This window comes from Diabrotica undecimpunctata, chromosome 6 (genome assembly GCF_040954645.1).
Source record: "Diabrotica undecimpunctata isolate CICGRU chromosome 6, icDiaUnde3, whole genome shotgun sequence".
Taxonomy (NCBI): domain Eukaryota; kingdom Metazoa; phylum Arthropoda; class Insecta; order Coleoptera; family Chrysomelidae; genus Diabrotica; species Diabrotica undecimpunctata.
The window spans coordinates 101,616,940-101,635,539 of NC_092808.1; the positions used below are offsets into that span (position 1 = coordinate 101,616,940).

At 34.2% G+C, this 18,600-nt stretch overlaps 1 protein-coding gene across 1 annotated transcript; it reads left to right on the forward strand.

Moving 5' to 3' along the window:
- Positions 1 to 16,127: 16,127 nt before the first annotated feature.
- LOC140444547 (uncharacterized) lies at positions 16,128 to 16,667 on the forward strand. Its single transcript, XM_072536308.1, has one exon. It carries the CDS (start codon positions 16,128 to 16,130, stop codon positions 16,665 to 16,667), a length of 540 nt encoding a protein of 179 aa, XP_072392409.1.
- Positions 16,668 to 18,600: the final 1,933 nt, after the last annotated feature.

The following is an 18,600-nucleotide window of genomic DNA, read 5'->3' on the forward strand; positions in this document are numbered from 1 at the left end:
TGTATGGCACTTGCCTATGCCATTAAAAAAAACCCTAACTATGCAATTGTATATATTCTTATAATATGATATTCGATACTCCTACATTTTAAGACGAAAAAGTCATTAATTTTTAATTGCCTTCATCAGCCCTCAGCCCGAGAGACGATACGCTGATTATGGGATTTTTAAAATAAACGTTAAGTATTTCCTCGACAAAGACCCTAGCAGCTAATACTCTTAAAAATAGAACCATTGAAGAAAACTGAAATCGCGTTAATTGGCTAAAAATTAAATGTATGCAATATGAAGCAGATAAACCGTAATTATATACTATGTATTTAAGTACATCTATAGTGATCCAGAATTTCTTATGTTCAATGTAGTTGGACGTACTAAACGAGTTGTAAATCCTATAAAAAAATTCAACTATTATACTTCAAAGAAATTCCTATTTCTAAACTTGAAAGCTGGATCTTCTAAAACTATGTAAGACACAAACAATTCCCTCTGATTTCCATACTTGGTATTAGTCCATACCATCAGAAAGTGGAAAAAAAAAGATGTTGCAGCACAGCCATCAATATTGTCTGATTCGGATTCGGATTCGTTCGTTTTACATTTTTGTTATCATTTTCCAATTTAAAAAATAAAAGAGTATCTAAATGTTTTTATTTGAAACTTCAGCCTTACACTGTAAATATATAAAATTAGAAATATTTTCTTTGTATTTTCAAAAAGTGGCGAAGTCAATTTTTTTAAAAACAAAAAGGGAAATACGATTTTTAGAACTACTTAAAATCACCAACTTCGACCATTTAATACCTGGAAAGAAAAAATTTATCCTTTTAAGATGATTTAAAAATCAATTCAAATAAAATTACAAAATATTCAACATCAATTAGCTAGAAAGAATGATATTATTTGACTTGGTCAGTTTTTGCAGTATGACCACATCGTATGTTTGTTGATCTTTTGTATTCAAGAACTTGACATGTTTTTTTAAATTGTTTGTCAATATAAATGATTGTATCTAAACGAAGCCAATTTTTTTAATGTGCATTTTTTTTTCGAAAATGAATAAATATTGATCATTTCTTACTATAATTACACATAAAAATATTAACAGAAATAAATCACAACCTAAGATATTCATTATTAAAAAAGTCGGTATCGGAGACATTACCAACTATGTTACAAGAGTTCACGTTACTGGCGGAAGGTTAAAAAAGCTACCAGGCAACCATATGGAATAAAAATCAACAGGATGTAATTAGATATGAGGACGTACACAGTAATTTATTCTATCAGAAACCAATGAAGGCCTCCAAATTCTGCATTATCGTATTCACGAAGTAGGAGAGGAAATGAGAATTAAAATAAACTTAAACAAAACTAAATTTAGAGTCTTTAGACACAAAATAACATATTTAGAAATCGTCGAAACGGACTAACTAGATCCAGACATATAAATAAAACGCAGAATAACAATGACTAAAATTACTTTTATAAAAATGAAGACATGTCTGTTGAATAATCATCTCAGTTTAGAATTAAGACAAAGAATGATGAGGTGCTCTGTTTGATTTGTACTCTTATATAAATCAGAAATGTGAACCCTAAAATGATCTGCAAACATAAACCGAAAATTAGACTTATAAATAAATGTGAATTTATAGATGGATGTTAAATATACATTACAGATAGCAACGAAAATATTGAGAAAATTCTTAAGGATGGTCAACAAAGATAGCGAGCTACTAAAGACTGTTAAACTTCGAAAAATATGTTATCTGGGAAATATATTGAGGGGGAAATCGACATGGAATATTACAACTATTCTTAAGGTATGTACAAACCAGACAATATAATGTTGGCAACTGTTGGCAACATGTTGACAACATATTTGTTGGACACAACAACTTGTGTCTGGCTACATGTTGTCAACAGTGTTGTGCGTCCAAACCAAAACCAGTTGAACGTTGAAACTAAACGCAGTGTTGGCGAAAATGGACCCCTCTACGGCTGCTGGTGTTGGTGCTGCTTTTATAATAATAGCTTCCCATGCCCTGAGACGAAAAAGAAGATGGTGGCAGCGACAGTTCTTACAAAATGGGACAACCTATGGTGACAACGTAATAGCGGAGTTACTCCTGAACGATGGTAGTTCGTTTCGCAATTTTGTCAGACTTACAAAATCTGATTTCGAAGAAGTCCTCTGTTTGGTTGCCCCTAAAATTATCAAAAAGAATACGAACTACCGTACAGCGATTCCACCATCAATAAGTTTGATGGTCGCTCTACGATATTTAGCCACAGGAGATTCGTTTACGAGTTTAATGTACTTGTTTAAAATATCTAAGCAATCAATCTCCTCAATTGTACCCGAAGTATGCGAATCGATCATCGATGTGCTCAAAGGATATTGTCAGGTAAGGAAAAATGAAACAAGGCAGTTATTTATTAATGTATTGTCAATACAAGTAGATGCCTAGTGTTTACAAAAAGGTTTAACGAGAAATGTTTTTGGGTAAAAGAAATTCGCTGCATTCTGCCAATAAGGTAGATTGAGACTGTTGCACATTCAAGTGCTGTTGTGGTTGCTGGTGTTGAGTTTCTGGTACGGCACTTAGTAAGTCTGATTGCCACGGCATATGAAAAGAATGTGGTGATGGGTTCGGTAATGGAGACTGGTGGGGTGATGGACTAGATAATGGGATTAAAACTGAAGACGATGTAGGCGACGCTTGCCAAGAATAGTAAGTGGTTGATTGATGTGTAGCATCCCTATTATGCGCAAATTCTCCGATCTCTAGTTGAAAAAGTATGTTCTCTATGCGATGATTTTTTGCTATAGATATGGCTCGACTATTTTGATTTGCGCCGCGCATTCTACTGGCTACGTTTTCGCCATATACAGCAAAGTCATCTTTTAATTTCACAGCATCTTGGACACTTCGCATAAAATTATAAGCTTCGTCAATCCTGCCATCACTTTTTAATGTTTTGAATCGCTTCTTGGATGCTGAAGCGTTAGCGTCCGCGTTCGGCGGAGGTCTTATTGACTGAGAATTCTGGAAATGCGGCTTTGCCTTGGAAGTTCACGCTTCCGATAGAGGTCTTATTGGTTCAGAGTTCGATGACTTCGTTGCTATAACAGAATCACCGTCATCTTCAGTTTCATTTTCCTCGACGTGTTCTGGGGATGATATATTTAGGTCGTCGTCATTATTGCTATTCTCTTCTTCGTCGTTTACCTATAACAAATTTAAATGGTAAAAAAACTTTTTCCCTTTAATTTAACCTTTAATTTAACAAATCATTTATTTGCCTTTAGGAAAAATAGGAATATTTTTCGTTTTATATAAACCACATATTTTTGTCTTGGAGCAATTTAAATTGATTTGAGTTAAGATATTTGTTTTTGCTGAATATGCTCATAAACCATTCGTATTAGTTTTGTGCCTATAAATTGTATGATGTTTACAGATACCGCAATCAGAGGACGAGTGGCGTCAAATTGCAAACGGTTTTCTATCAAAATGGAATTTTCCACACTGTATTGGCGCAGTTGATGGGAAACATGTGCAGATCAACGCGCCAGAACACAGTGGAAGTATATATTTTAACTATCATGGCACATTTAGTATCGTATTGACGTCGGGAAGAATCTCAGATGGCGGTGTTTTTACCAATACAACATTTTATAAGAAGCTTACGAGGAATGAATTTCAACTCCCAAATCCAACACACTTATTTAAGGAATCCAACGCACAGGTTATACCGTTTGTATTAGTGGCAGATTACGCATTTGCACTAAGCACAAACCTTATGAAGCCCTTTCCACGTACACGCCCAAAAGGTTCCCAAAAACGCGTGTTTAGTTATCGATTGAGCAGAGCTCTTCTCTTCTCTTCTCTTCTCTTCTCTTCTCTTCTCTTCTCTTCTCTTCTCTTCTCTTCTCTTCTCTTCTCTTCTCTTCTCTTCTCTTCTCTTCTCTTCTCTTCTCTTCTCTTCTCTTCTCTTCTCTTCTCTTCTCTTCTCTTCTCTTCTCTTCTCTTCTCTTCTCTTCTCTTCTCTTCTCTTCTCTTCTCTTCTCTTCTCTTCTCTTCTCTTCTCTTCTCTTCTTTTCTCTTCTCTTCAGAGTTATCGGCCTGCTCTCAGAGCAGACCGATTGTTGAGAACGTGTTTGGTTTGCTGGCCACTGTTTTTCGAGTATTTAGAAGGCCTATTGCATTAAAATCAAAAAAAGGTGAGAGTGTAGTACTTGCTTGCATTTCCTTACACAACTTTCTAAGACGAAGTACAAAGTCGGTACAAACATATACACCAACTGGTATACAGATTGAACGAATTTAAAACGGAACATACAATTTAATATATTATGTCTGTTTGAACTGCATTTGAAATAGTGGACCAATATAAAACTTGGACAAAAATAAATCCATACCCAGTGATAGACATTGTATAAAATATCGTTCAACTATCTGTCTCCTTTAAAGGAAAGAGGAGCTTGCCTAATAGTCGGAGAGATAGAGCCGAAATTTTGGAATGATCAGTAATATGACATTTCTCTATTGCAATATATTCATTGTAACTGGGTTAAGACTTTGCCTTACAGGCGGACGCCCCTCGTGGTACAGGAGGTGGCTATACAGGGTTGAAGTAATTTTTTTCGGAAAAATTAACGATCGATAATATGGCTGAAAATTTGCCCAGAGTAAGATCTTGGTATAACTAGACGAAATCCCAAAGGGCGGACGCGAGAGTGGATACATAAGGGGTGGCGGACAGGGGTGAAATTGCAATTTTTGGGGAAAAATTAACGATAAGTAATATGTCCGCCATTTTCATGGCTCATTATTTAGCCCCTAAAAACTCTAAATCCAAAAGAGCGGACAGCTGGGTTGGTACAGAGAGCCATAAAAGGGGGTCAAATGTACCACTTGCCTGCGCATTTTAGGTCTCGGTAACAATTTTCAAACTAATTTTATTATGATATTTTTATACCGATTGATTTGAAAATTTGTATGCTCACTTCTGTTACTATTCTGAAAAGCGTCAAGTAGAGTTTTCCTCAAAATTTTCCAAAAAAATTTCCGTAAATGAAAATTTTCGTAATTTTTTGAGGTAAAATCTAATTTGTAGAATCCTTTCGATTTTCTGTCAGTTATACCATGATTTTTTTCCAAATATTTTCAAACGATTTTTCCGATAAGAAAAAAAAATTTAGAAAAACTTTAAAAATTTCGTCATTTTTCTCACTCTCATTGATGTCATCATATTCATCATCTTCGTCACTTTCACTTTCAATAATATCACATTCATTATCTGCTTCATTTTCAATCACTACTTCTCGAACTGATTCTGGCATCTGAGGTCCACTAAACCATTTGAATTTATATGTTTCATCTTAAAAATCCCAACCATGTACTTCAACAATCAATTCTGTTGGTACTTTTTTATGAGAATTTGTCCAAATATTTGAAATATAATGGGCTCGCAGTAGATGTTGGTGTAATTCATCTTGACATGGTGGTAAGCTTGAAGCATCGAAATTTTTTAGTTTTTTTTTTAAAAAGGCAACTTTTTTCGTTTACATCATGCAACTTATACTGCCGGTTAAATAGTGAAAATCTGACATCGTTTACTTTTCTTTTTGGAATTGTTCTCGTCAGTCCTGTTCCATATAAGTGACATATGAAAGTTTCTAATGTTTCAAAAACTTCATTACAATCGAAGTCAGTTTCACCAAGTTGGATAAAAGCATCTTGATACTTATTACATTTAGCGCATGCGTCTAGAATTACTGGTCTAAATGGAACGCGCATCATTATTATTTTAATATCTTAAAATAATAATGATGCAAAATTAATGTCCAAACAAAATTTGTAAAATTATAATTAACTAATGAAAAAAAAATTCAATCAATTTAAAAGTTAAAAAAAATATTGAAAATATCTACAAAGTAAATTTCAAAACTTAAAAAATTGATAATTCCACTATTAAATTGATTTTTATTAATAATTATTTGTAAAATGTTAAAGGAATTCTACAAATTGAATTTTACCTATTGATAAATAGAAATAATATATTTTGTATTTGATTATTAATGTAATAATAAATCAAATTTTTTTTTATATCTGAACAACCATTATTTATGCAATATAAATTTAAAAACCTTTTTATTGTAATAAAAAATAAGTAAAATTACTATTTGTTATACAAAAAATATTTAAAAGTTAACTTTATAAAATTACTTTAATTTAATAAAATATCAAATATCAAACATTTATTCAATTAAAAATTAATTCGTAAAATATTTATATTTAAGAAAAAAATGTGATTTGTAAAGTAAATATGACTTTAGTTTGAGAAAAAAACATTATCATAATATCATTTTAAAACTACAAAATATTCTATAAAAGATTCAGACGATGACGTAGAGTTTCATCAAATGTTTTAGAAAAGTTTTTCCAATTTTTTTTTCTTATCGGAAAAATCGTTTGAAAATTTTTGGAAAAAAATCATGGTATAACTTACAGAAAATCGAAAGGGTTCTACAAATTAGATTTTACCTTTAAAAATTACGAAAATTTTCATTTACGGAAATTTTTTTGGAAAATTTTGAGGAAAACTCTACTTGACGCTTCTCAGAATAGTAACAGAAGTGAGCATACAAATTTTCAAATCAATCGATATAAAAATATCATAATAAAATCAGTTTGAAAATTGTTACCGAGACCTAAAATGCGCAGGCAAGTGGTACATTTGACCCCGTTTTATGGCTCTACGTACCAACCCAGCTGTCCGCCCTTTTGGATTTAGAGTTTTTAGGGGCTAAATAATGAGCCATGAAAATGGCGGACATATTACTTATCGTTAATTTTTCCCCAAAAATTGCAATTTCACCCCTGTCCGCCACCCCTTATGTATCCACTCTCGCGTCCGCCCTTTGGGATTTCGTCTAGTTATACCAAGATCTTACTCTGGGCAAATTTTCAGCCATATTATCGATCGTTAATTTTTCCGAATAAAATGACAACTTCATCCCTGTATAGCCACCCCCTGTACCAGGAGGGGGTCCGCCTGTAAGGCAAAGTCTTAACCCAGTTACAATGAATATATTCCAATAGAGAAATGTCATATTACTGATCAGTTCAAAATTTCGGCTCTATCTCTTGGACTATAAGGAAGCGATAAGTGGTTTGACAGCATAATAACTGCTTGTGTAGTCTAGTTTTCACAGTGATTCTAGGCAACCTATTTGGGTGGAGTTTTGACTTGTTCTTGAATGAGTTCAGAATCCAGCGGCCCGCTGAAGTATTGGATTTTTATAATATAATTATTTGACAACCTTTTGTTGGCCAACCACCTAGAGCGGAGTTGAGCCGAAATACATTGATTTCGTATGTTCCGTTTTAAATTCGTTCAATCTGTATTTGATAGTGAAGACTTAGAAACTGGTGCAATAATACCTGGTTCATGTAGACATGAAGATGAGGAAGGTTCTCTTGATTTACATCGCATACTGAGAAGGTGTCCGAAGGACGCAAAAGAAGTAAGGAACGAATTAGACCGATTCTTTATTTCAGACAAAGGGAAAGTACCGTGGCAGGATAGATTTGCCCAAGTTTCTTTATTGTTAATCTTAATTTTATGTTCTACTACCTTTCGAATATCAGTGATTATATATTCTGCAACATGTATTGTAAAATAAATTTTTATTTACGTGAATTTTTGGCATTCATTTCTTTTTACATTGTAAGCAGACAATTAAAAAACTTCAAAAACTACTAAAAAGAATAAATAACTGGAGGATTTTCGAATCTTCTTTACATACATACATGCATGCATACATACAGTTATACAGGCCAAACGTAGAATCTCTTTTTTAGCCGTTTATACATAGTATGAGCTATTGACATCGACAAAAATAAATATAAAAAAAATAAACAAAAGTGAAAATTAATTCGTGTATAATGTATGGCATATCTTTAGACACCATTTTTTTTAAGTGGGATAATAAAAATAAATACCTACCTCCAGAGTGCTGCGACTACCTCTAGAGGTGTTGTTTTCACTTAAAAACATCATCATCTTGTATCCAAACCATATATTCTCTTCCGAAATGGTGCCTGCTCCACTTTTAGTTTTGTCCTAAATTTTCTTTCGCTCCCTGCTAAACTGAGCTTTAAGAGATTTTATTTTCCATGATATTTTATCCACATTTGTTTGAAAATGCGAAGCCATCTTCGACATTTCATCATATTTCAGATTTCTATCTCGATATTCTCGGCATAAAATGACCCATAGTGAAGGAAACGTATGTAGCATTTCAATAAGTTCTAACACTTGCTCTTTGGTCCATGACATGTTGGCTGTAAAGAGATAACAAGATAAATAACAGATAAATGTAAAAAAAAACAGCGAAATTGACCAGGCTATCGTCAAAAAATATGTCTACACTATTATATGAAGTTAACATTATTAACGTACCTGCCAGTTGTAACAAATAACAAAATAAAGCACCAATTACCGAATAGATGATACCTCACTAGTCTTTTATTTCGACGTCTTACATTCAACAAAATTCTTTGATGTCTTGCCGCACAACATCGCCGCTTTGTTGCCGTTTATCTATCAACTTGTTGCGAGTTGATGGGATACATGTTGGCAACAGTGTTGACAACATGTTTCCGGGCGATCCTTGGCCGGTCTGTACTTACCTTTAGAGGCAAAATAAAAGGTCAAAGAGTTGTCAAAGACAAGAGGTTTATTAACTAAAAACATTCATGAATAGACTGAGATACCAAATGTATGTCAATTATGCCATGTGGCAGAAGATCGAGAAGTGTTCGCAATTATGATCACCAACGTCAAATAATTCCGATATAGCACGTGAAAAAGAAGAAGCAAAGTAAATAAAGGATCAAAATTGCAATATGATTGGCAAACCACCTGATAATGTGTTGATGCAACTCTGTGTGGTAGGCGATACAGTCTTGGACGCACCTGCGCTCACTTCTGATTAGGTGCTACATATCCTTCTGGGGTATTTCGTCACATGCTTTAAAAATCTTGCTCCTAAAGAGGAATAAAAATATTATTTACCCCCTAACAAAAACTTTCATATCGTGTCAGATCAGTCAGAGACAACATTCTAAATGAACAACACGGAATTTATGAAATTCCTTATGCAGACTGCCCCCGATCTTATATAGGGCAAACAAATCGTTGAATCCAAAATAGGATTTATGAACATTCCATTTTTGTTCGCAATTCCGATTTAATTACAGCTCTAGGCCAACACTATCTTGATACAGGTCAGAAAATTCACTTCGAAAACTCCAAAACCACAGCACCCACCTGCTTCTATAAACCAAGAATTATCCGAGAAGCTATAGAGATTGAAAAGCGGCTAAATTGTATACACCCAGTTACCTTATTTGTAGGACTCTCCTAAAGAAAACATCGCCCGGTCCACCTACCAATCCAAATCCCGCTGTCAGGAGTATTCGCTCTAATGCCCACCCAAGCGTCACGACAATGAACCACGTTATCATTGACGATATAAATAAACCGTCTCCAGTAGCAATAGTGCAACTGTAGTGTCTGGTTCCTTGTGAAACTGAGACCCTGAAAGCTCTGAAGAAGACATCAGAGAGGATGTCAAAAGTTCGCCCTATGAATATCGACGCGGTTCAACCCGGAAGCTTGGTGAGTTTAATATTAATTTTTATATTAGTACTAGCTAGCCTGGAGAACTTCGTACCACCTTAGGATTAAAAAATGATAGTAACACCCAAGTTGTCGTTTAAAGCTCATCTAAAAAAGCGCCAGAGTTTGACCAAAGTGGCGATTCACACGGCTTGGAGTAGTTTAGTGTACAAAAGACCTTTTTTGGCTAAAGTAACAGTGTATGAGTCGGTGGTAAGATAAATTTTAACTTATGGGTCTCAGGTATGGGGTCTTTTTAAGTACGATCAGGTGGAAATAATTAGAAGATTTTATATAAAAAAAATGTTTCTTGTCCAAGGTATTGTCCTAACTTTATGTTAGATTTAGAGATAGGTATTGGTAGAGTCAGCCTATATACGATGAATTTAAATAAAAAATATGTTAAAAAAATACTAGGTTATTCGAATGATAGGTTGCCAAAATTTTTTTTGAAAGAAATGATGAGAGCAAGGTGTGGCTGGTGGAAAGATTGGATGAGCATGGGAGAAAAATTTGGTATTGAGATAAGGTGTGAATGGGAATGGAGAGATAGCTGGCCTAGCATGATTGAGAATATAATAGAAAAAAGAAGGAGATACAAAGTCAGGCTGAGAATAGGACACTCGAATCAAATTTTGTGGACACTACAAAGAACTGCGGGAAGAAGGAGTAAACATGCATTATCTACTGGAAATGGAAAATTTTGGGGACATTCGATGGCTGTTAAAATTAAGATGTGGAGTTCTATATTTGAATGATCGACCTGGCAGAAATGATGAAAGAAGGTTTTACTCAATGTATAACAAGAAGGAAAGGGAAGATGTGATTCATTTTTTGGGAAAATGTTCGATGTTGAGATAGACTGGGTTAAAGTAGTTGGGTAAAAATGAACTTAGTTTATTTAATTACTAAATCTATTAGCATGGTGTTAGTTCAATAGGATGAAAATATTCAAATTAGCAGTAATAATTTGTTTGCGTGTAGCTATTATCTTTTTATCTGCCTTGTCTCTCTTGACTATCTTGTTATTATTACTATATAAACAGCTTTCACTCCCTCTAAGGAACAAATTCAATCATTTCAAATGCAAGCTATACGTTACTGTTATACCACTATGCCAAATAGCTGGACAGATGACAGTCGAAAAGGATTGTTCAAAAATATTTCAAAAGGAAGTGGGTTGGTTATCGTACATGGTAGTGGGGAGATGAGTTTAATGCAGAATTCTCTTTTAATTTTTAAATCAGGAGTAAAGACAGGAGATTATCATGATGATATGGATTCATAAAATAGCGAAAAAGGAATAAAAGAACAGTTAATCTCCAATTTACCTGTAACATCTGTTGTTGTTACTGATAATGCGTCATATCATAATCTACAAATTTATAAAGCACCCACCAGTAATTCTAACAAAAACGAATATGATATCTTGGTTAACAGAAAAAGTTTACCATTTGTAACGTTAACGTTAAAACCGCAATTGTATAAAATCATCAGACGACACGAACAAGATCATATTCAATATAAATTTGACAAAGTACTGCATGAATGTGAACATGTTTCTTTAAAATCTCCGCCATAATGATATTATCATCCATACTTTGTAACGTAAGCAAACTATTTACTTAAGTACACAAATAATCTAAGCCTTTATGCTCGTGTCGGAGAGTTCGGGTGCAAATTCTTTCAAAAATCATATAGAAGCTGTTTGTATTATCTTTACAATTAAAATGAATTGGGCGCCATTCCTTAATAGTTTACTCTCGTAAGGAAACGAGTTCAGACAAAGAAATAAAATGAAAAATTTGAACATGTATGAACATGTCGTCAAAGTCGAAGATAAGTATTTGGAAAATGAGCGTCGCATAGATGTAATTACTGAAGAATTAAGGATTAATTTAAATGATTCTAGCGACAACGACATTGCAACTGCTTATGAACGTGAATAACATAATTTAACATTATGATATATGAATATAAGTTTTTAAAACTGTCCTATATGTATGTATTATTTTTTTACTTTATTACCATCATTTCGTATATTCTTCTATTTAACATCATAAAGTTTTAGTGATTAATAATGGGTAATAATATAAATCTACAAATCACTCTACACGTGGAAATTCCCTCAAGATGGACATCAAGGCAGAATAGTACGGAACCAAATAGACTACATCCTAATAAACCACCGATTTCGAAACAATATTAAAGATGTAAAAACCTACCCCGGCGCTGACATAAACTTAAATCACAATTTACTCTGCTCCAAAATACAAATTAAATTAAAGAAATTAACAAAGCCAACTAAGCCTTGTAAGATATATCTCGACCCCCTGACAAACCCTCAAACGCGCGAACACATATCACAGCAGATAAATAGTAAAATACACAGAATATCAAATATACCAAACGAAAACAGAACCATTAACGAATGCTGGTATGATATTCAAAACTCGATTTTAGAGAACGTACAAGAGTTTTTGAAAACACCTACCATGTTGGCAAAAAATGAGTGGATGACACAAGAAATTCTAGACCTGATGAAAGTTCGACGACAACACAAAAATAGAAATGTTATCGAATACCGTAAAATCAATAAACGCATAAAAAGAAAAATTAAGCAAGCCAAAGGATCCTGGCTTGAGAATTTATGTAAAGAAATAAAAGACCTCCAAAAAAAGCATGACAGTTTCAACCTCCACAAGAAACTTAAATACACTGTCGGAATTAGAAAACAGAAAAATGCTCACATACTTAAAAGCGCGGACGGAACAACAGTACAAAGAATGGGAAAGATACATCACTGACTTTTTTGACGATGCTTCTAGAGAAAATTCTCCAAATACTGCCTATGACAACCAGCTAGACAGAGGTCCCAGTATACTGAATTCGGAAGTCAAAAAGGCAATACAGCAAGCCAAAAACAATAAAGCACCTGAACCAGATCAAATCCCTGCTGAGCTACTTAAACTTTTGGATGGGGAAAGCATTGCCTGCTTAACCACTTTCTTCAACAAAATTTACAACGAAGGAAAAATACCAGATGATTGGTTAGAGTCACTGTTTATAACATTACCAAAGAAAAGCAGGCCCACCAAATGCAGCGATTTTAGACTAATCAGTTTGATGAGTCACACACTGAAGATACTCTTACGAATTATACAAAACCAAGTATTCCTTCTATGCGAAAGTAGGATGGGTAATAAGCAATTTGGATTTAGAAACGGTCTAGGAACTAGAGAGGCATTATTCTGTATGCGCGTTATGTACAAAAAAGTTGTGAATTCCGAAAGAATGTTTATGTTTGTTTCATCGACTTCGAGAAGGCGTTCGACAGAGTACAACTTGATACACTTTTCGACTGCCTACGGGCAGCAGGACTTGACCACTATGATATAAGACTGCTGAAATACTTATATTACAATTAAGTAGCCTCTATCCAAATTGAAGACAGTCCGACTTAAAAAATATCCATCAAACGTGGAGTACGGCAGGGTTGTGTTTTGTCACCCACTCTTTTTAATCTGTACTCTAAAGAAATCTTTAGGGAGGCTTTGGATGACCGACAAAAGGGAGTAAGACTAGGTGGAGAAGTAATCAACAATATTAGATACACTGACGATACAGCCATTCTTGTAGAAAACTTACAAGATCTCCAAACATTACTAAATCTAGTCAGTGAAGCAAGTTATCGGAGAGGCCTAAAAATCAACATTTCAAAGACAAACTGGATGGCAGTCGGAAAGATCAATATAGATCAAGGTCTGATTTCTCTTAATGGAGAGGAGATCGAAAGGGTAAATCATTTCAAATACCTTGGCAGCTGGTTAAATGTAAATTGTGACTCTGATGAAGAGATAATAACCAGGATCGAAATATCACGTAAGGCTTTTATGACCTGGAAACCAGTTTTATGCGACAGAAACCTGTCGATGAATATTCGTAATAAGGTCCTGAAATGTTATGTGTGGTTCATCCTATTGTATGGTTGTGAGACATGGTCGTTAAAAACCACAATGCTAAACAAGTTAGAAGCATTCGAATTGTGGTGCTATAGACGAATCCTAAAGATATCGTGGGTTTCGCACACTTCCAATGAAGATGTCCTTCAAATGATCAATTCAGAACGTCTGCTCATAAACACCATAAAGAGGAGAAAAACAGAATACTTTGGCCATATAATTAGAGGACCTAAATACCATCTACTTCGCCTTATAATACAAGGAAAAGTGGAAGGAAAGAGATGGATTGGTCGAAAGAAACTTTCATGGCTGCGTAATATTAGACAATGGTGTGGTTCCACAGTAGAAGAATTATTTCGCGCAGCAGCCGACAGAGAAAGGTTTCAGGAAATTGTAAACATGATGACGGCCAACGTCTGAATACGACACGGCACCCAAAGAAGAAGAAGAAGAATATAAATATTAATGTTTTTAAAGTTAATAGGTTTATATATAGCTTATATTTATACAATGTAATGATGTTAAATTATGTTATTCACTTTCATAATCGGTTGCACTGTCGGTATCGCTAGAATCATTTAACTTTAGTGATTAATAATGAGTAATAATATAAATAATAATGTTTTTAAAGTTAAAACAATCTTTATAATTAATATTTATTAACACTGTTATACGTATCTACGGTTTCGAATACATATATGTAAAACAATATTGTAAAATATAATCTAATCTTATTGTTTAATACATTGTGTTTACCCACCTTTAACAATTTAAATTAAAGCATAATTATTTTTTAGAACGTCACTCCTTTGTTAGCTCAGGCTCTACTGTTCCGAGAAATTTCCTCCTCCACATTTGAAATACCCTCCATACATCGATGACGGTTTTCCGACGCGCAAATAATTGTTAATGGGCGAAACATGGAAAAGTTAATTTAGCAAACTTCCAACGGTTGGTATTATGATTTGTTTATTTTCATTCCAAAAGCGAAACGCACGAGGAATTGTAAACGTTTAAAATCAAATAGTACGTTCGTTAGAATCATCGGTATACGCAGGATCAAAACATCCTCTCCTTTGTATTTTTCCTTGATAATCGTTGCATCAGTAACATTCATTAGCCTTTTTACAGTCAGTCTCGTTCCATTGCACAGTCGAGGTTGATTAATGTTACGCAGCATAATGATTAATTGTAAATTATTAGGTAAGAGTCCACGCAATTCCAAAAATTCAAAAACTACTAGTTGACTACGTTATCCTGATTTATAACTGTGTCGACTGATTTAAACGAAAACAACTTTTCTGAAAGAAAATTCAGAATAATCGTATTCAGACATCGACAGCTGTATTTTTTTGGCGCCAATATTGCTCTTTCAATTTTAGCTTTTAAACTTGTGTGCTATGTCCGGAAGAACACGCTGAATAACCTCGACCCAAGGCTAATAAATTTAGTTGATAATTACACTGAGAAGGTAAAATGATAATTGTAAACGTCACTACTACGCTCGATGCATAAACAATAATAATGGCCAAAAATTGTGTAGAGTTTTCGGAGTGACAAAAGCTTATTGTGTGAGAGATATAGGCGACCAGCTTCATTCTCATCCCTACTTTGTGCTGTTTACTGGGTGAGAAGTGACACTGGTGGACGCCTGGTGGGCATAATTGATCTAGTGGCAATTGATCAGTTATCGATAAGATTTAAAATGATTAAGTTACTTATAATAGCTAATAAAATATAGGTGTTAGTGACAGAAAGGTAAAAATTAAAAGTACTGTTTAATGCCACATCATAAAAAAAAAAAATTTATGTAAAAAATTTAAAATAATGTTTGGGGTGGATCACTCTTATTACTAGGGGGTGTGAAAAATATATAACGACCGATTCTTAGACCTACTTATACATGAGAAGGTAACAGGCAAAGAGCCTTAAGTGACATAAAGATCAACGTTGAGTTAGATGGGCTAATACATTGTTCTATTGTAGCCAAAGTGGTTTATTTTATCTGATTCATGCAAAAAAAATTATTACCAATGGTAAAAGCATATTAAAAATCACCTTTATATGCAAAACAACTTAAGCACAAAAATAAACCTTTCACGTACGTAAAAATAAGGTCTGTTTACATCAACGCTTTTAAAGAAGAGTTTTATAAAGTTCCAGACACGAAAAGACAACACAATATACACTACTCCAAGAAATTAACGCACCATTTACAAAAACAAAAAAAAGTGATTCATTGATGTTTAAATTTAATTGTATTCATTTTTGTATGGAATATACCATGTATTTGGAATGTTTTTATCAGGTTACTTGTATTGTTTTTTTGTTTCAACCGATTTTTCAGGAACACAAAACAAAGGTGCTGTAAATTTGTTAATGTCGATAAGAGATTAGTGTCATTTTTCAGTCGTTGTGTGAACTATTGCTGTTTGGTGGTAACACTTTGCTATTGTTTTAATGAAAATGCAACGCGAATCGAGAAATTTAACTAATGAAGAGTGTGCTCAAATAGTGGTTTTGCACGAAGAAGGTTGGAGTTACAGACATTTAGGGGAACGGTTCGGCGTACACCATATATCGGTCTCACGAATGATGGAACGGTACAGAGAGACCGGTAGTCACTGTAGGCGTCCAGTACAAGGTCGACATCGTGTAACAACGTCCGTTCAAGATCGTTTTTTACGACTTCGCACCCTAAGACAACGATTTGTAACTACCAGAAGCTTACAATCGCAACTTGAAGATGTTCATAATATTCGAATCAGCTGTGAAACTGTTCGCCAACGTCTTAAGGAAGGTAATTTGGTAAATCGTATACCTGCCAGAGGGCCAGCCTTGACCGTAGCTCATCGCAGAAAGCGTTTAGAATTTGTACGAAATCATATCCATTGGTTGGAGGCTGGTTGGAATAGAGTTCTGTTTACAGATGAGAGCAGATTCTGTCTTTACAATTGTGATAGGCGTATTCGCGTGTACCGACGTCAGAACGAACGGTATGCATAGTGTAACATGCGAGGAACGACGTTATTCGGTGGAGGGTCAGTTATAGTGTGAGATGGCGTTTCTTTAACGGGTCGTACAGACTTGGTGGTGTTGAATAACGGTACCATCAACGCTCACCGATATATCTTGACGTTCTTCAAGACCACGTTGTGCCATTTGCTCCTTATATTGGCGAAAATTTTGTTCTAATGCACGACCGCACGTTGCAAATATAGTGCAAAATTATCTAGGGGAAGTTGGAATCGACGTTATGGAATGGCCAGCGAATAGTGCCGATCTCAATCCTATAGAAAATGTTTGGGACTTGCGTGGTAGGATTTTTACGTATACGGAATTTTCCTAATTAACCAAACAATCTGCAGGGACTGAAACAACGTCTTGTTCGAATTTGGAATGAACTGGATCAGTATACTTTAAGACCGTTTATTTTAAGTATAAATCGTCGATGCCAAGCTGTCATTCGTAGAAAGGGTGGAAATACGTCTTATTAAGCAAAAAAAATTGAACAATTTTTATTTTTAGAATTAGAGATTTTGTTGTTAATTGTTTTAAGATTGTGTTAAGGTTATGAATATTGAAGATGGTTAGCGACAACATCACTAAATATGTTTGTTTTACAAAGTAAAGTAATACGAAATAAAATGTTTTTCATTTCAGTTAATATTTTCCTGTCATATGGTAAGTTTTAAAGTGGTGCGTTAATTTCTTGGAGTAGTGTATTTGCCAGTCTGATTCATACAACACAAATCAAAAGACATAAGTCTAGATCAGTACACAAAAACAAAAATAAAAAACTTGGACCTGAGCAAAAGTATCAATGCAACACTTTTTTCAAACCAGCTGGTGCTAAAACTTTTGTATATTTAAAGCTTTTTCGCACTGTTATTGGTATTGGAGAAACTACGATAAAAACATGGCAAAAAAAGTGCATTTTGGGTTTGCTGTTGAAGGGAAAGTAGGAGGTGACTACCAAAAATATGAACTATCTTAAAAAGGAAAGTGTTGAGAGTATATAAAAAAGATCAGATCACATTAAATATGTTATCAGTCTAAAAGATTATATCTGAGTAGTATTAGTTATGACGTTATGAGTTAAGTATTAGTAAACTAAGTAAAATATTAACATAGGTTTTAAGTCACCTACCTCCGATACTTACAGTACGTGCTGCCTTCTCAAAGAACAAATTAAAAGTGTACCAGTCTGTTGAAAAGGCGCAGCTAATGGTTAAAAAGGATTAATTCAAGAAGATCAAAGGCGTTTTCTGAGTACATGGAAATGGGTGTTTCTCATTCTGTAGCCTTTGCTTTGATCTTCAACAAATTCAGCCACAGCCGAAATACCCAATTCAAGAAGCTTATTACGCGAGACAAATTTGATTTTATAACTTTTATATCACTAATCTAAAAACTCAAAACAACATGTTCTACACTTGGGCAGAGAAGCAGGCAGGAGAGGCAGTGTGGAAATATCATCACTTATTCAATTAGTGAACTAAAGAGAATTGTAATATGCTACCGGACGCAAGAATAAATTGAACATCTGAGAAAAAAGGGAAAAGGAAAGTCTCACAAAAATATTGTGTTGGTAAGAGACTTGTAAAAATACAAGTATGAAGGAAAAAGTCTTTTATATCTTTGAGAAAGAAAGAGAAAAAGAATATTAGACAAGTGAGACTTAAAGAACTCCCACTTCCTTATGTGTTAACCAAAGAAAAGACAAAGATGTTCACAAAATTTTGAAAAAAAATATTTTTCTGATCCACGCTTAGGTCTATACAAGAGTTTGATTTTTGATGAACCCACTACAGCAGCTGTTGGTGAGGAGCAGGAAATAATGAGTGACTGTCTCGACGATGAGCGCTGTAACTTCCATATTTAAAAAACTGTTTGTTTGTTGCATTAACTACCTATTATGACAATTTTTGTCACTTTG